Genomic DNA, 19,989 nt, shown 5'->3' with positions numbered 1-19,989 from the left:
TTTAAGGTTGTATTTTTTCTCTAAAATTGTCTTTCTGAAAGTTATAAGAAGCAAAGTAAAAAAATTAATGAATTTATTTAAACAAGTGAAGACCAAGTCTTTAAAATATTTTCTTGGATTTTCAAATTCTATTTGAGTTTTGTCTCTCTTAGAACTAAAAATGTCGGGCAAAGCGAGACCAGCTTGCTAGTAAATAAATAAAATTTTAAAATTAGAGGCTGCTATTTGAGCTATTTTTAGAACAGGCCGGCGGGCTACTCATCTGGTCCTTACGGGCTACCTGGTGCCTGCGGGCACCGCGTTGGTGACCCCTGGTCTAATATGACGTCTTTTTTCATAAACGACAAATCTAACTATTTCCAAACCAGTAGTCAGATTAAAGTTGATTTAATCCAAGTCACTGTGCATTACCATTTTTTAGAGATGTCCGATAATGGCTTTTTTGCCGATATTCGGATATTGTCCAACTCTTAATTACCGATTCCGATATCAACTGATACCGATATATACAGTCGTGGAATTAACACATTATTATGCCTAATTTTGTTGTGATGCCCCGCTGGATGCATTAAACAATGTAACAAGGTTTTCCAAAATAAATCAACTCAAGTTATGGAAAAAAATGCCAACATGGCACTGCCATATTTATTATTGAAGTCACAAAGTGCATTATTTTTTTTTAACATGCCTCAAAACAGCAGCTTGGAATTTGGGACATGCTCTCCCTGAGAGAGCATGAGGAGGTTGAGGTGGGCGGGGTTGGGTGGGGGGGTGTTAGCGGGGGGGTGTATATTGTAGCGTCCTGGAAGAGTTTGTGCTGCAAGGGGTTCTGGTTATTTGTTCTGTTGTGTTTATGTTGTGTTACGGTGCGGATGTTCTCCCAAAATGTGTTTGTCATTCTTGTTTGGTGTGGGTTCACAGTGTGGCGCATATTTGTAACAGTGTTAAAGTTGTTTATACGGCCACCCTCACTGTGACCTGCATGTCTTTTTTACTAATTATGCCTTGCATTCACTTGTGTGTGTGAAAAGCCGTAGATATTATGTGATTGGGCCGCCACGCAAAGGCAGTGCCTTTAAGGTTTATTGGCGCTCTGTACTTCTCCTTACGTCCGTGTACACAGCTGCATTTTAAATAGTCATAAATTTTACTTTTTGAAACCGATACCGTTAATTTCCGATATCACATTTTAAAGCATTTATCGGCGGATAATATCGGCAGTCCGATATTACCGGACATCTCTACTATTTTTAAATTTTTTTAATTTTCCCTCTTAAAAATAAATTTAATTTCTTCTTGCCGTTTTGGAAAGTGACGTCACGTAAGCGACAAGTCACGTTTTTAGCATGAGGATGACACACGAAGTAAACAACAATGGAGGGCGGACAAGAAGCGCGATTTCAAGTTGGGAATACAGTCATTATTTGGAGTTAAAGAAGTTGGTCGGGCAGTATGTTGTCGAGGAAATGCTGCCCTTAAAGCACAGTTGACTCGCCCTCGTTTCGTGCCATAATAAACACGATCCTCGCTACGATCAAGGCAGACTTGCCTCACAGAACATCCTTTTCGTCTTACCTGGAGATGGAGTATGCACAGATGGAGAGCAACCTGAAAGCCGCACTGAATGAGGAATATACTTTCTGACAAGAGGTTTGAGAGGCTTTTGTTAATGAACCACTGGTTTACTCGCCCCACACATTGTTTGACTCATAACTTGATTATAACAATTAGAGTAAAACAACGCCCAGCTGCTCTGATGTTGTGAACAACAGGTTCAGTCTTCATAAGAAATGTTAAACATAAATTAATAGTTACAATTATATTTCTAGGTTTTGCCATTGCAGTATTAACTGTCAGGTAATAAGACAGTATTTATTTTATTTGATAAAAAACAAAGAATTTATGTCAACTGCTGTAAAAAAAAAAAAAAAAAATTAAATATATATAGATAAAACAAGTATTTATGTCCAGTAAAGAAAGACTGTCATTATTTATTTTTTTAATATGTAAAACAAGTATTTATGTTAAGTGCAGTTGTTGATGTTAAATAAAGTGATTATTGGCAAAACTGCTTATCATTTTTATGTTGAGGCGGCGGGTGTAATGTCGGTAGCTGCACTGCTGAATGTAACTAATAAAGTAACTTGTAATCTAACTTAGTGACTTTTAAAATCAACTAATCAGTAAAGTAACTAAGTTACTTTCTAAAGGAGTAATCAGTAGTCATTAATCAATTACTTTTTCAAGGTAACTGTGGCAACACAGGTGGCGAGTGGCGCTTCTCAAGGGTTTTAAATGGGTTTCAGGTCAAGTTCTTCAACACTTAAGTCATCCAATCATGAAACACTCTGTGCACTAAGACATTGTTTTTTAACCAAAATATCTGTTTCTCAGCTGTGATCTGTATGGGCTGCGGTGTTGCTTAGTTGTAATACACCTTTTCACCACTTATGGCAGTAATGACAATATCAAACAGAAGAAGTCTAGTCTAAAATTCAAAGAGAAGATTTCTTATGCGCATGACTAAAGTGGTGAAGATGTATTTTCCTTTGCACTTAAGTTTTAGTGACAGAAACATATACTGTATTTATTAATTAAAGTTTATTACATATGTATTATTAATTATTAATTTAGTTAGAATGCATTTATTTAAGCACTGCATAACGGTATGTAAATTTAAATGTCATCAGTTTTTATGAGTCACTTCTTGTGCAGTTTATTTGGTTAGTATTTATTTTTGTTATTAGCCTGACCTAAGCCGTGATATGAATATTTGCGTTTAACACATGGTTTTATATAATTGGACAAGGTTTATCCTGTTAAACTGAAAGTTGGTTAGATATAATTTTTGAATGCAATTTAAAATCAAGAGTGAGATTACTAATTCAGTATTTTTTTAATGGGCCACAGGCCCCTCTGTTATGGAAAAGTTAGGCGCCCGAGGTCAAAAAGGTTAAGAACCTCTGCGTGTATGTATGTGTGTGTGTATATGTGTACACCTCCTCATTCAACGCGTTTTCTTTATTTTCATGACTATTTCACTGAAAGCATCAAAACTATGAATATATAGAGTTATGTACTTAACACAAAAAGGTGAAATAACTGAAAACATGTTTTATATTGTACTTTCTTCAAAATATCCACCCTTTGCTCTAATTACTGCACACTCTTGGCTTTCTCTCGATGAGCTTCAAGAGGTAGTCACCTGAAATGGTTTTCACTTCATAGGTGTGCCTTGTTGATTAGTGGAATTTCTTGCTTTATCAACTGTTCAGTTGAGTTGTGAATGAGAAGGTGTGTCCAAACTTTTAGCCTGTACTGTATATATGTATAATGTACATGTATGAGGTAGATCACCTCGACTTGGTCATTTGAAAAGTAGCTCGCCTGCTGAAAAAATGTGGGCACCCCTGGTCTACAGGTATTCTTGCATTCATGTGGGGCTGAACCAGTTGAACAATCTGATAAAAAATGCATCTCCTTTGTACTAGTTAACGGTCATGTTTTCTTAAGAAAGCGTGACTGTGTGTGTGTGTGTGTGTGTGTGTGTGTGTGTGTGTGTGTGTGTGTGTGTGTGTGTGTGTGTGTGTGTGTGTGTGTGTGTGTGTGTGTGTGTGTGTGTGTGTGTGTGTGTGTGCGTGTGCGCGTGCGTGCGTGCGGGCGTGCGTGTGTGTGTGTGTGTTCCGGCAATGCTTACTTAATGGGGACGTCGCTCTGTTTACACAGTCACCTTTATGGGACCTCTGACGGTATTGGGACAAAAAAACAGGCCTCTAAAGGGAAACCTTTTTAAATGATAAATAGTTGGAGTTGCAGACAACTTCATTCCTGCTAAATAGCAGTTTTCAGTAATGTCACAGAAGATGCAGGATTTGCTTTAACATTAAAGTGGTGAAACTTCCTATAAGAAGACAGCTGTAGTGCTGTATTCTGACCATCATGTCATACTTCATTAGAATTTTTAATTTTAATTTAAATTTTTATAAATTGTCCTCAGTAGTCACGTACAAATTTGTGTGAATTATGCAAAATTATTAAAAATTTGGTCCCCATGAACCATATTAACTCTTTTTCCCCAGGGTCCCCAGTAAGAATGATCAGCACATTACTTCATCAATCCAGAAATTTAAAGACGTGTATGCATACTTGCCAACCTTGAGACCTCCGAATTCGGGAGATGGGGCGGGGTTGGGGGGGGGGGTTTGGTGGTAGCGGGGGGTGTATATTGTAGCGTCCCGGAAGAGTTAGTGCTGCAAGGGGTTCTGGGTATTTGTTCTGTTGTGTTTATGTTGTGTTACGGTGCGGATGTTCTCCCGAAATGTGTTTGTCATTCTTGTTTGGTGTGGGTTCACAGTGTGGCTCATATTTGTAACAGTGTTAAAGTTGTTTATACGGTCACCCTCTGTGTGACCTGTATGTAATATGTGACCTGTGCTGGCAAAATGAGTCACAATGAGGAAATTTTAAAAACTGAGTTATTGTTATTTACACATTCTCCATCTAAAGACCTTCAAAATGATATATGGTTTGTTGGAATCGGACAGAAAATGACCGAGTTACATCCGATTGAAGTCGACCAAGTCTGAGGGTCCGTTTTGAGAAAAAACAGCTTAAAGTTTACTGTTCCAGAACAGAATGTTCCAAAACAAAACTCCATAGCAACCATACTTTAAAAGTCCTTGTAGCAACACCAAAATTGGTACAATTAAAGTCAAATCCCATGTCTAAAGGAAAAATATATATTCAACTCTATTGAAAACGGTTATGTACAAACATTTCAACACTGTTATGTCACAGTTTTTTTGTTCACTGGTCAGTTTGTCAGCTGGTCAGCTGTCCGTAATATTCCTGACCAGCAGCACTAAGAAGATTCGCAGACTGCAGTGAATTTAGCGCACTTGCCTGTGTAACCTCTCCACCTTCTAAATCCATTACGGAATGTAAAACAGTCTAACTTATCCACAAAAATAATAATTAAATGTTCGAAAATCACCTTTTTTCACATAATATTCCGCTCGAATTACTGTGTTGTTTTTCATCAGGGCGCAGCCATGATATTACAATGCACCGCGCGGGGTGATTCAACCAATGAGGGTACGCCTCACAGCGACCGGTGTTCCGGTTAGCAACAAGCCGGATTTGTTTACGTCGGGACAGGTTTAAAAACTCGAATTGTATTGGTTCAGAATGGCGTCATCGGGAATTCCATGCTCATTTTTAGAAAGTAGGTAAACTTGGCGTCACAATGATACCAAATATGGCTAGGGGGATTCCCCCTTAGTGAGCGTTGAAAACACTGGATTTTCTCAAGGAATTTTAACACAAAGGACTAATTTCTGAAGACATACCTCGTACAAAACTTTCAAATAAAGGTGATTTAAGATGTTTTCTTGCTATTTCGATGATTGGGATCGCTAGATTGTGGCTTTATGGACTCATTTTTGTGAAAATCTCAATTTCAACCAAGATACATTTTTTTCACTTATTTGCCTGTAGCTCAAAATTAGCCTGTGCGCATTCCGACTCATTTTGCCAGCATGGGTCACATATGTGAATGGGCCGGCACGCTAAAGGCAGTGCCTTTAAGGCACGCCCCCAATATTGTTGTCCGGGTGGAAATCGGGAGAAATTCGGGAGAATGGTTGCCCCGGGAGATTTTCGGGAGGGGCACTGAAATTCTGGAGTCTCCCGGGATAATCGGGAGGGTTGGCAAGTATGCGTGTATGAGCTAACTGGGCAGTGGCCATTTTACACCATTTTTTTTATGCCTCCACAACCTGTAGAAAGGGTGGTCCCCACAAGTGATGATCATTCCAAATGATAACCAGTATGTGTGTGTGTGTGTGTCAATATTAGGGCAAGAGGTGGAGGTGTACCAGCCTCTGTGGTTTGAGAAGAGACTGGACGACAGCACAAGAGAAAGCAGCTACATCTACAGAGGAGGCTACTGGGAGGCCAAAGACAGGCAAGACTGGAGACAGTGCCCTGACATCTTCTAGAACACAAACACTGTTGTCACGCTCACGAAAAATGTCACTCCGACAAATGCCAAGCTTTTCTGTTGGACATGGATCATATACGAACCAAAAACTGACAGCCGTTGTTGTGTCTGGGAAGGGAAGGGAAGCTGAATGTCTTTATGCATAGTTCTGACAAAATCCTGCGTGGCTAAATGACTTGACTCTTGCAGCAGGACTTTGTATTGTGGGGCTGCAGGGTCAGCCAAAACCAAGACTGCTTTACATGCAAATGCTTTGGAAATAATCATTGTTGTTATAGCAGTAGACTAGAATAATTTTTCATGTTAAAAGTAGATTGACTAGTCGTCCTAGTGGTCATTGTAGTAGAATGCTACCGATAGCTCGTAGAAATAGACCTAATATCTACCTTTTCCCTGGAGAAAGTGTCTGACCTTCCACAAGACATACAGTGTATTTATTACATGTCAATATTACCTGGGCGGGTCTAACTTATGCGACGGGTTTATTGCTGTATCATTTGAATCGGTACCAGTACCAGTCAAAAGTATGCAGACACACTCCAATGTAAATGAGAAGGCGTGTCCAAACGTTTGACTGTTACTGGACATATACTTACATACTAGTCAACTGCAATAAGTGTATATCCATCCATGCATTTTCTACCGCTTGTCCCTGTCGGGGTCGCGGGGGTGCTGGAGCCTATCCCAGCTGCATTCGGGCGGATAGCAGGGTATACTCCGGACAAGTCGCCAGCTCATCGTAGGGCCAACACAGACAACATTCACACTATGAATTAAAAATAGCAACACACTTGAATAATATTGGTAATATGGGTAGTTACTGTCTAGCAATCATGTTATAGACATGTACGCAATAAGAAAGCTGCAGTTACTTGTGAATAAAATGAAAATAGTGCAAATTGTGTTTCTATGTTGCACAAAAAATAGCCTACAGCAGCCTAGCTCTGACGTACATGCACAATATATAATAAATAGTAGTGACCTGTTTATTTACGGGTTTTATCGTGGACACGTGAATAACTCACTGGTTGAGTTTGGCCTGTATATAGCAAAACGTGTTATTATTCAGCTACTGTAGAAATAATACTTGAATATCCATATTCAACTAAATGATTTGTTGGTAAGGTGTTGGCTTGAATTACTCACTTTATGAGATGTATTGTTCAAATAAAGCACAACTTAGAAGTTTACCTCCAACTTAATACTACATGTTACCTAAATACTGAGGTTTTGATGCACTACATGTACTGTACATGTACTGTAGCTATGCATGTTTTTTTGGTGGGGATGGTGCAAAGTCGTGTCCCTTTCACCTGGACTCACGTGATGTGAAATCACCATTTGTGCCCAAAGACCTTTGAAAATGTTACTTCTTTTTTTTTTTTTTAGCTCAAATAAAAACATGAAGGTGTCGCCGTTGTGTTGTGAAGCTGCTGTTATCTACTATAAACTCATGTAACTCTCAAGAGTTCCATGGGACACGTGCCTTTTCAAGTCATACTTGCCAACCCTCACGATTTTTCCAGGAGACTCTCGAATTTCAGTGCCCCTCCCGAAAATCTCCCGGGGCAACCATTCTCCCAAATTTCTCCCAATTTTCACCCGGATAACAATATTAAGGGCGTGCCGTGATGGCACTGCCTTTAGCGTCCTGTCGTCGCGTCCGCTTTTTCACCATACAAACAGCGTGCCGGCCCAGTCACATGTTTTATGCGACTTTTGCAGACACACGTAAGTGACTGCAAGACATACTTGATCAACAGCCATACAGGTCACACTGAGGGTGGCCTATAACAACTTTAACACTGTTACAAATATGCGCCACGCTGTGAACCCACACCAAACAAGAATGACAAACACATTTCGGGAGAACATCCGCACCGTAACACAACATAAACACAACAGAACAAATACCCAGAATCCTTTGCAGTCCTAACTCTTACGGGCTACACCCCACACCCCCAATCTCCCGAATTCGGAGGTCTCAAGATTGGCAAGTATGTTTTAAGTATTAATTTAATTATAAGTACCGTAATTTCCGGACTATAAGCCGCACCTGACTATAAGCCGCACCAGCTAAATTTAGGGGAAAATACAGATTGCTCCATATATAAGCCGCACCCGACTATAAGCCGCAGGGTTTTGATGTGTAATTACCGTAGTATATAGGGGTTCCTGCTACCACGGAGGGGATTGTCGGGACAGAGATGACTGTTTGGGAACGCAAAGCGTCCCATTTATTAACAATAAATCTTTCAATCATTCAATCAAACTTTCACATCTTTGACATGGCGAACAGCATTCGTGCAGAGTACAAATAATACAACGGTGCAAAGTAATACAAAGTGCTCGCCTGTACGTTATCAAAATAACCAGTCTACCGGTATATGAAAAGTCAGTCTTTAATCATTGTGTCAACGTCTTCCTCCTGCGTACTAAAACCACCAAAATCCTCTTCGTCGATGTCAGAGAAGAACAGGCCGTAAATAAGCCGCAGGGACCAGAACGAGGGGAAAAAGTAGCGGCTTATAGTCCGGAAATTACGGTAAATGAGTATATGTATGAAATGTGTCAAAGATTCCCTTTTAAAACATTTTACAATTGTCATTGCTGTTCCTGAAATCATTAAAGCCTATAATGGCATTGGTACACAAAATTCCCAATTCAAAACCATTGGGCAGAGGTGTTCCGTCAGGGCCAGCAAGGCCTCTTCTGCTGGCCTAACATAAATCATGACTAAATTAATAAAAGTTCATTTAATTTTTTATTTACTTTTCGTAAATATATAAAAGTATTCATCATATTCTCTTCACGTCAAATTAGGCCCCAGTGTTGCTGTTTTTAAGTTAGAGCTTTTATCCAATCCGGAGGTCTTCTGAATCAACATTAGTGTAAACGAACAAAGGACGTTCAGTTAACAGACAGATGTGATCAGATCACCAGTTGTTGACAGTAGCCCATCTATAGTGGCCTATCGTGGAACGTGACTATGATTGGATACTCACTTGTCACTCCCAAGTATTGTAATTTACGAAAGCAGAAAGTGGCACCGGAGCCATACCCGGCCAGCGGAGAAATCAGCGGTACTCACTTTTTTAACCAACAAAGAAGCAGAGCAAAACGTTGATTAGGTGGCAGATATATAATTTGCAAGGGCATTTTCAAGAAGGATATTTAAAGAGAGACTAGATCTTGTGAGACAAGGTCGAGTTAAGCTGTCTTGGCGGTGAAATGGTTGGCCTGCCACTTCCACTCGAATCAACCAACTACGAGCGGTACCAATGGCTTACACGGCATCAAATTGTGAGTTCAAATATATTTTTTCACATTCAATATGTTTTTTACAAATATTTTAGTTTTGACAGTACCACGTCCGGTGCGGTTTTGATTTTTAAACGCGCCAAAAAATAGCCCGTTTTGTACACTAGTGACAAATTGAGGTGATTCAATGCCCAGTAGTCCGCAAGTGTGTTTCTGTATATTTTTCAAGCCGTGGTCATGTGGCGACATAAATGATTGTATTTCCACGACCAGGACGAAAACCACACTGTTCCTCCTGAATCCGAGGTTCGACTATCCGGCGTAGCCTCCTCTCCAGTACACCTGAATAGACGTACCGGGAAGGCTGAGGAGTGTGATTCCACGATAGTCGGAACACACCCTCCGTTCCCCTTCTTAAAGAGAGGCAAACTATTTGAGTGGGTTATTTGGTGTTGTTGATCATCTTTTTTAAGATACATTTTGTAGATAATATATATTTGTATAGCAGTTTCTGGGAATCTGTTTTAAATTTGACACTGCAAATATAACAGTGTATGAAAATTAACGTTGGCATCAGTCGGCCTGCGGGATGAGTTTGCCAAGTATAAAAATTAGCCAAAATTTTTGAATGAAAGAAACTGCAGTTCTAAATGTGTCCACAAGATGTCGCAATAGCAATTCTTTGTAGATGATGCTACACATGTAAAAAAAATAAAAATAAACCACGTTAATGCACCAGTTGAGGAAAATGAGCAAACTATAAATAACATCCTGTAATTTGATTTTGATATGTTTTTATCTTGATAAATTGAAAATTAACACCAATGAGTTGACTGATGAACATTATCACAATTTATTCAAAAAGTATAAATAACGACAAATAAAGATAGAATGCTATTAACCGCATCATGTAAGTGTAAAAAAAAAAACCAACAACATTATGGTTTGTACATTTTTCAGAATGTGCTTCTATTTTTAAACAAATAAAACAATCTGAAGTTGTCTTTATTTTTAAGTTATCCTGCCGTGATTTTACCAGTCCAGCCCACTTGGGTGTAGCGTATTTTTCGGAGTATAAGTCACATTTTTTGGGGAAATGTATTTGATAAAAGCCAACACCAAGAATAGACACTTGAAAGGCAATTTAAAATAAATAAAGAATAGTGAACAACAGGCTGAATAAGTGTACGTTATATGAGGCATAAATAACCAACTGAGAACGTGCCTGGTATGTTAACGTAACATATTATGGTAGGAGTCATTCAAATAACTATAACATATAGAACATGCTATACGTTTACCAAACAATCTGTCACTCCTAATCGCTAAATCCCATGAAATCTTATACGTCTAGTCTCTTACGTGAATGAGCTAAATATTATTTGATATTTTACGGTAATAAATGTGTTAATAATTTCACACATAGGTCGTTCCTGAGTATAAGTCGCGCCAAACTATGAAAAAAACTGCGACTTATAGTCCAAAAAATACGGTAGTTTTTTTTATCTTGATAGATTGAAAATGAACGCTAATGGGTTGACTGATGAACATTATCACATAATTTATTCAGAAAGTATAAATAATGACGAATAAAGATAGAATGCTATTAACCGCAACATGTAAGTGTAAAAAACAACAACAATATGGTTTGTACATTTTTCAGAATGTGCTTGTTCTATTTTTAAACAAATAAAACAATCTGAAGTTGTCTCTATTTTTAAGTTATCGTGCCGTGATTTTACCGGTCCGGCCCTCTTGGGAGTAGACTTTTCTCCATGTGGCCCCTGATCTAAAATGAGTTTGACACCGGCCTGACCTAAACTCGGGTCCTGTTAATAATAATAATAAGGAAATACTTGTAAAAAAAAAGTGGAGTATTATCTGTAGTATGTGACAAAAAACACTTGACAAAATTTGGTGCAGTGTCCCTTCTAGGAACAAGACACCGCCATAACGTCAACACTTGCCTCATGACAGCGCGGTGAGAGACTCCTTCCAGCTGGGTGATGTTAATTTTTTTAATTTTGATAGATTGAAAATGAACACCGATGAGTTGACTGATGAACATTATCACATAATTTATTCAGAAAGTATAACTAACGACTAATAAAGATAGAATGCTATTAACCGCAACATGTACCGTATTTTTCGGACTATAAGTCGCAGTTTTTTTTCATAGTTTGGCCGGGGGTGCGACTTATACTCAGGAGCGACTTATGTGTGAAATGATTAACACATTACCGTAAAATATCAAATAATATTATTTATCTCATTCACGTCGCGACTTATACTCCGAAAAATACGGTAAGTGTAAAAAAAAAACTCTCAACAACATTATGGTTTGTACATTTTTCAGAATGTGCTTGTTTTATTTTTAAACAAAAAAAAAACAATCTGAAGTTGTCTCTATTTTTAAGTTATCCTGCCATGATTTTACCAGTCTGGCCCTCTTGGGAGTAGACTTTTCTCCCATGTGGCCCCCCATTTAAAATGAGTTTGACACCCCTGACCTAAACTCAGGTCCTGTTAATAATAATACTAATAGTAAGGAAATACTCGTAAAAAAGTGGAGTATTATCTGTAGTATGTGACAAAAAACACTTGACAAAAATTGGTGCAGTGTCCCTTCTAGGAACAAGACGCCGCCATAACGTCAACACCATGACGTCAACACTTGCCTCATGACAGCGCGGTGAGAAACTCCTTCCAGCCGAGTGATGTTGTCAAACGACCCATCCACTTCCGTCAAGTGGCCCGTCGAAGGACAAGGTAACGCGCCGTGAATGTTGCACCTTTTGAGGAGGGGAAAAAAACATTTAAATAACCGCCGATTGTTTAAAACCCCGTAAGGAGCTCGGTGCTAATGCTAGCTAACACTAGCGGACTGCCTGTTTATGACAGCGAGCTAGCCCGGGAGCTAACAACGTTAGCATGATGCACGCACAAGCCAGGCTGGCGCAGAGGTCAAATAAGGTAAGTGTTTTGCCCTAGAAACAACTATATTCTGTTAATAAGAGCGTTTAAAGATATGTGGTCTATTGTGTAAGTGACTTCCACGAGAAGAGCGTGGCAGCATAGTGACGGCGTTTGGTGTATAAATAGCCAACTAGTTTTTGCTCGAAAACACCTGTCAGGGGAGACTGGGATATGACGTCACCACTATATTGCCAAAAGTATTTGGCCACCTGCCTTGACTCACATATGAACTTAGAGTGCCATCCCATTCCTAACCCATAGGGTTCAATATGATGTGGAATACAGCTTCAACTCTTCCGGGAAGGCTGTCCACAAGGCTGCCGAGTGTGTTCATAGGAATTTTCCACCATTCTTCCCAAAAGCGCATTGGTGAGGTCACTTGGCTCTCAGTCTCCATTCTAATTCATCCCAAAGGTGTTCTATCGGGTTCAGGTCAGGACTCTGTGCAGGCCAGTCAAGGTCGTCCACCCCAGACTCTGTCATCCATGTCTTTATGGGACCTTCTTTGTGCACTGGTGCATAGTTATGTTAGAAGAGGAGGAAGGGGCCCGCTCCAAACTGTTCCAACAAGGTTGGAAGCATGGAATTGTCCAAAATGTTTTGGTATCCTGGAGCATTCAAAGTTCCTTTCACTGGAACTAAGGGGCCAAGCCCAACTCCTGAAAAACAACCCCACACCATAATTCCTCCTCCACCAAATTTCACACTCGCCACAATGCAGTTCCGAAATGTACAGTTCTCCTGGCAACCTCCAAACCCAGACTGGTCCATCAGGTTGCCAGATGGAAAAGCGTGATTCATCAGTCCAGAGAAGGCGTCTCCACTGCTCTAGAGTCCAGTGGCGACGTGCTCTTGGTGATGTATGGCTTAGATGCAGCTGCCCGGCCATGGAAGCCCATTCCATGAAGCTCTCTGCGTGCTGTACGTGGGCTAATTGGAAGGTCACATGAAGTTTGGAGCTCTGTAGCAGCTGACTGTGCAGAAAGTCTTTGCACTATGCTGACCCCTCTGTCCGTTCACGTGGCCTACCACTTGGTGGCTGAGTTGCTGTTGTTCCCCAACTCTTCCATTTTCTTACAATAAAGCCGACAGTTGACTTAGGAATATTTAGGAGCGAGGAAATTTCACGACTGGATTTGTTGCACAGGTGGCATCCTATGACGCTGGAAATGACTGAGAGCGGCCCATTCTTTGACAAATGTTTGTAGAAACAGTCTCCATGCCTGAGTGCTTGATTGTACACACCTGTGGCCGGGCCAAGTGATTAGGACACCTGATTCTCATCATTTGGATGGGTGGCCAAATACTTTTGGCAATATACTGTATCAAGTCATTGTGAAACCTAATGTATCAAGTCATTGTGAAACCTAAGCTGGCGTCAACATTGTTGCTGTTCAATATTTGCATTTTGTATTTATGCAACCAGTGGCAACCATCATGCATCAACACCAGATGTTAATCGCACCAAAAATGCATGAAATCAGTCCAAATCAGCTTCTTAAAGCATATGTCATTAACACAGACACATTCATGCTACAGAAGCTAAATTAAGTGATATCATTTTGTAGGGGTATAATGGTACACAAAAATTTCGGTTCGGTACGTACCTCGGTTTAGAGGTCACGGTTCGGTTCATTTTCGGTACAGTAAGAAAACAACAAAATATACATTTTTGGGTTATTTATTTACCAAATTTGCAAAATCTTCCACCAAAAATATTTTTCTTAGTGGAATATTTGATGTGAAGTAATCGGAACCTTGGATAGGTCAATAATTCATAATAACATTGATTTTGATTAGGGATGTCCGATAATGGCTTTTTGCCGATATCCGATATTCCGATATTGTCCAACTCTTAATTACAGATACCGATATCAACCGATACCGATGTATACAGTCGTGGAATTAACACATTATTATGCCTAATTTGGACAACCAGGTATGGTGAAGATAAGGTCCTTTTTTAAGAAAATAATAAAATAAGATAAATAAAAAATTATTGAATAAAAAAGAAAGTAAAACAATATAAAAACAATTACATAGAAATTAATAATTAATGAAAATGAGTAAAATTAACTGTTAAAGGTTAGTACTATTAGTGGACCAGCAGCACGCACAATCATGTGTGCTTACGGACTGTATCCCTTGCAGACTGTATTGATATATAATGTAGGAACCAGAATATTAATAACAAAAAGAAACAGGGGGGAGGTTTTTTGGGTTGGTGCACTAATTGTAAGTGTATCTTGTGTTTTTTATGTTGATTAAAAAAAAAACAATACCGATAATAAAAAAAACGATACCGATAATTTCCGATATTACATTTTCAAGCATTTATCGGACATCTCTAATTTTGATTCAATATTAATTTTGCGCAATGACAGTTTGAAAGAAGAAAAAAAACAGCTTTATTTTATTAGTCAACATTGCAACTTTTTCTAAATTACATTTCACCTTTAAGCTTTTTTATTTCACTTTTGTTATGTTTTTGTTTATTTTAATAGTATTTTTAGAATGTGCCGTGGGCCTTTAAAACATTAGCTGTGGGCCGCAAATGGCCTCCGGGGGGCACACTTTTGACACCCCTGCTATAGATAATAAAAAATTAAATCTATGGATAAAAAGCAGAGCCTGGCGACGCATGCGCGTTTATCATAACTCTCTCGCTCTCTCTGTCTCTGCCCCTCCCTCACCAATGCTGCTGCGCGCACAATTTGTTTTGTCTTTAACCCCTTCTTAACCCTGAACGTACATTGAAAATACACGCAACCCTAACTCAAAACGCCGGACATTTGACTCCGCCCTGACAGCTCCGCAAAAGAGGACATGTCCGGTGAAAAGAGGACGTATGGTCAGTCTATCCTAGCCTGTTAGCTGCTAGCATGCAGTGTGTTGTGCCTCAGTGTGCATTGTTTACACAACGTGCGTTACGCTACTTAATATGTCCGTGTGTTGAAACTCGTTCGGTACACCTCCGAACCGAACCTGAACCCCGTACCGAAACGGTTCAATACAAATACACGTACCGTTACACCCCTATAATTTTGACATTTTAAAAGTGTAACAATAAGCTGGAATGCATCCACACTACTATTTTTACGTAAAAACTGAATGTTTGTTTTGAAATTTGAATAAAAATAGATGGCGAGGGGAGTAGACATTTGAAAATAAAGCACAGAGCTCTGCTAACTTCATCCATTATACTTCCCCTGCAGCGTCAACAATGATTTGATGATGGTCCGCACCGATGGCGTCTCTAAATACGAGGCGACGGTGGATAAAGGGCGGCCTCCAGCTGAGATGCTCCATCTGCTCTCCGCCGTCATTGTTTGGCTGGTGACCGGCACCACCATCTCCAGCCTCAACAAATGGATCTTCGCCGTGTACAACTTCAGGTACCCGCTGCTGCTATCGGCGCTGCACATGCTGACCGCCATAGTGGTGGACTACGGCTTGATCAAGCTGCGGGTGATCCGCCACGCGGGCGTGGGAGAGCAGGACCTGACCACTGGCGCCAAATGTAAAGTCTTCCTGCTGAGTCTTACGTTCTGCGCCAGCATCGCCTTCGGCAACATGGGCCTGAACTATGTCCAACTGTCCTTTGCACAAATGATCTACACCACCACACCACTTTTCACCCTGGCCATCTCCACGCTGATCCTGGGCAAGCAGCATCACTTCCTCAAGTACACGGCCATGATGCCCATCTGTTTAGGGGCGTCCTTCAGCATCATGGGGGAGGTCCAGTACGACCAGACCGGCTGTTTGTTTGTCATCGCGGCCACCATGTTTAGGGGTGTCAAGTCCATCCAACAGAGTAAGTACAACTTGAGCTTATTTTACGCATAAAGTTTTACATTTCATACAGCACAGGCCAAACGTTTGGACGCACCTTCTCATTTCAATGCATTTTTTTTATTTTCATGACTATTTACATTGTAGATTGTCACTGAAGGCATCAAAACTATGACACCTGTGAAGTGAAAACCCTTTCAGGTGACTACCTCTTGAAGCTCAACGAGAGAATGCCAAGAGTGTGCAAAGCAGTAATCATAGCAAAGGGTGGCTATTTTGAAGAAACTAGAATACAAAACATGTTTTCAGTTATTTCACCTTTTTTTGTTAAGTACATAACTCCACATGTGTTCATTCATAGTTTTGATGCCTTCAGTGACAATCTACAACAGGGGTCACCAACCTTTTTGAAACCAAGAGCTACTTCTTGAGTACTGATTAATGCGAAGGGCTACCAGTTTGATACACACTTAAATAAATTGCCAGAAATAGCTAAATTGCTCAATTTACCTTTAACTCTATGTTATTATTAATAATTAATGATATTTACACTTAATTGAACGGTTTAAAAGAGGAGAAAACACAAAAAAAATGACAATTAAATTTTGAAACATAGTTTATCTTCAATTTCGACTCTTTAAAATTCAAAATTCAACTGAAAAAAAGAAAAAAAAACTTAAAAAATAATTTATGGAACATCATTAGTAATTTTTCCTGATTAAGATTAATTTTAGAATTTTGATGACATGTTTTAAATAGGTTAAAATCCAATCTACACTTTGTTAGAATATATAACAAATTGGACCAAGCTATATTTCTAACAAAGACAAATCATTATTTCTTCTAGATTTTCCAGAACAAAAATTTTAAAATAAATTCAAAAGACTTTGAAATAAGATTTAAATTTGATTCTACAGATTTTCTAGATTTGCCAGAATAATTTTTTTGAATTTTAATCATAATAAGTTTGAAGAAATATTTCACAAATATTCTTCGTCGACAAAATAGAAGCTAAAATGAAGAATTAAATTAAAAAATGTATTTATTATTCTTTACAATAAAAAAATTAAAAAAATTACTTGAACATTGATTTAAATGGTCAGGAAAGAAGAGGAAGGAATTTAAAAGGTAAAAAGGTATATGTGTTTAAAAATCCTAAAATCATTTTTAAGGTTGTATTTTTTCTCTAAAATTGTCTTTCTGAAAGTTATAAGAAGCAAAGTAAAAAAATTAATGAATTTATTTAAACAAGTGAAGACCAAGTCTTTAAAATATTTTCTTGGATTTTCAAATTCTATTTGAGTTTTGTCTCTCTTAGAATTAAAAATGTCGGGCAAAGCGAGACCAGCTTGCTAGTAAATAAATAAAATTTAAAAAATAGAGGCAGCTCACTGGTAAGTGCTGCTATTTGAGCTATTTTTAGAACAGGCCGGCGGGCTACTCATGTGGTCCTTACGGGCTACCTGGTGCCCGCGGGCACCACGTTGGTGACCCCTGATCTACAATGTAGTAAATAGTCATGAAAATAAAGAAAATGTATTGAATGAGGTGTGTCCAAACTTTTGGCCTGTACTGTATATGTGTAAAATGTGCACTCTTTTCAATGAAAATGATTCTCATGATTTTACATATGTACAGTGATTTTTGTTTTTTATTTTTTTATAAAAGGGATCTAGTCGCTTTTAAGATATATATAAGTAGTGAATATGTTTAAAACAAACTTATTTTCGGTCACCTCTCTTAAAAATGTAAGAAAGTTAAAATGAATAGGGTTGAAAAAATGTATGTACGCTTGTACTAGCATATTTAGGGTTTTTATTTATTTATTAGTGTTATTTTTGTTATATATATATATATTTTTTATTTTTTTTATTTTTTTATTTTTCTAAAAAACAAAATTCAATTGGATTTCTTAGTTTAAAGGAGCCATACGTAATAATTTCATGTCAAGTCATTATTGAATGGCCCTGATACATCAAAAGGCATTAATAAATCATGTTCTTTTCCAATACCTCTATAACTAATAACAGTAGTTCAGCCGGGATATGCTCATTTCAAAATTAGATTTACAGCCCTAAGATCTTGTTATTGTTTTAATTTCGATGCTCCGCCCTCCACCGTTTTCGTAAGAAAGTTAAAAAATGAATAGGGTTGAAAACATTTTTATGTACGCTTGTACTAGCATATTTAGGTTTTTTATTTATTTATTACTGTTATTTTTGTTATATATATATATATATATATACATATATATGTATATATATTTTTTTTTTTTACAAAATTCAATTGGATTTCTTAGTTTAAAGGAGCCATACGTAATAATTTCATGTCAAGTCATCATTAAATAGCCCTGATATGTCAAAAGGCATTAATAAATCATGTTCTTTTCCAATACCTCTATAACTAATAACAGTAGTTCAGCCGGGATATGCTCATTTCAAAATTAGATTTACAGCCCTGAAATCTTGTTATTGTTTTAATTTCAATGCCCCGCCCTCCCCCGTTTGACCAATTAGAAAGTCTGTGAGTGTGTCACATCCAGGTTGCCAGTTATGCACCGCCATCTTCGTCTGGCTACTGCCACCGGTAAAGTTACTAAACATGTCAGACTTAAGTCAATCTGAGTGATAATGTAGCAGTATTGCTAAGTGCTAAACAAGAAATACAAACATAGTAAACTCATCACTTACTGTACAATGTCTGCTCTCAGACATAGGCCGACTGATGGGATGTTTATATCTTCCCGTTTGGATAAAGAATAATCACAATGCTCACGCATGTAAAAAAAAAATAAAATAAAAAAATTATGACACAACTTCATGTCTTTCTCAGAATCTTCAGGTCTAAGTTGAATGTCAAATTCAATTTATGGTCAAATCCTTCTACTATCTAAGTGAGAGGCATGATTTATAACAGGGGTGTCCAAACTTTTTGACTTGGGGGCCGCATTGGGCTGAAAAAATTTGGCCGGAGGTCGAAAAACCGACTGGATGTAAAGTAACAATATACTGTATATACACACATATATGGCCTATACATTTTGTGTGTACACACACACATATATACATACTATTACATATCTTATTAATGTAATAGGTAATATAATTGGATATTAAGAGTATGTGAAAGTTCGACTCCTACCTTGTTTACTTCCGTGATGACATCCTTAAAGTTTTGTAATCAATCAGAAATATCAAGCAGCTAAAATGTGCCAAACATGGATAAGTGTGTAGAGAGGGTTTAGCTTTTTCCCCATCATGCATTGGAATTAAAATGGTGCAATTTAGAATTATGTGTTGTACATGGACCTTTTTTATAATCTCCACAAAGTTCAATGAGCAGTTTGTTATGCGTGACCGTGTGTGTTGACATTTTGTGTTAGTTTATTGGCGCCATGAGTAAGAAAGGTTGCTTGGATTGGGTCATAAATAAAATGCTGTGCTGTCAGCACAATGGAGCTCACATCATAGTCATTAACCTGAATTACTGACATTATCCACAAGATGGCAGCAAATGTTCAGGCAGATATGTAATTTGAAGTTGGAGGCACCCTGCGGGGAAGATTTCTTATTAAACTTGTGAGGGCCAAACTGAACACGCTGGCGGGCCGTAGTTTGGACACCCCTGATTTATTATTTAGAACAGGATGGGCAAACTACGGCCCGTTGGTCTTTTTAATCCAACCCGCCAAACATTAGAACAGAATTGAGCAAAGATCGGTTTTGAGAAATGCCACAACAAAACTGATAGTAGAGTTTGACTCACTGGCAAAAAAGGGTGATCAACAACACTAAAAGAGAATATAAGTGTTAACCCTGCAATACCATTTTTATGTTTCTTTGGTGTTCTGATATCAGGGTTTCCCACACATTCATTTATTTGTGGCGGCCCGCCACGAAAGAATTACGTCCGCCACAAATTTTTAAAAAATAAAATAAAATAAAAATTTTTTTTTT

The 19,989-nt window shown here is 38.4% G+C and overlaps 2 protein-coding genes across 6 annotated transcripts in view; both read left to right on the top strand.

Annotated features, from left to right (window-relative positions):
• The window catches only part of osbp2a (oxysterol binding protein 2a), a 41,028-nt gene extending 33,643 nt beyond the window's left edge, over positions 1–7,385 (top strand). For both annotated transcript variants that reach the window (XM_062030941.1, XM_062030942.1), the window contains one exon: positions 5,857–7,385. In XM_062030941.1, coding sequence (XP_061886925.1) covers positions 5,857–5,999 — 143 coding nt within the window. In that variant the 3' untranslated portion in view covers positions 6,000–7,385. The remainder of the gene's footprint in view (positions 1–5,856) is intronic.
• Positions 7,386–11,775: 4,390 nt separating this feature from the next.
• Positions 11,776–19,989, top strand: part of slc35e4 (solute carrier family 35 member E4) — a 20,253-nt gene continuing 12,039 nt past the window's right edge. The window contains exons 1-3 of one of the 4 annotated variants that reach the window (XM_062030935.1): positions 11,776–12,031; positions 12,164–12,235; positions 15,454–16,055. In XM_062030935.1, coding sequence (XP_061886919.1) covers positions 15,470–16,055 — 586 coding nt within the window. In that variant the 5' untranslated portion in view covers positions 11,776–12,031; positions 12,164–12,235; positions 15,454–15,469. Of the gene's footprint in view, positions 12,236–15,453; positions 16,056–19,989 lie in introns of all 4 variants that reach the window. The other 3 variants (XM_062030933.1, XM_062030932.1, XM_062030934.1) reach the window with 3 other exon arrangements.

Source organism: Entelurus aequoreus, linkage group LG21 (assembly GCF_033978785.1).
Source record: "Entelurus aequoreus isolate RoL-2023_Sb linkage group LG21, RoL_Eaeq_v1.1, whole genome shotgun sequence".
Lineage (NCBI taxonomy): Eukaryota > Metazoa > Chordata > Actinopteri > Syngnathiformes > Syngnathidae > Entelurus > Entelurus aequoreus.
This window is presented reverse-complemented; position numbering and strand designations above follow the sequence as displayed.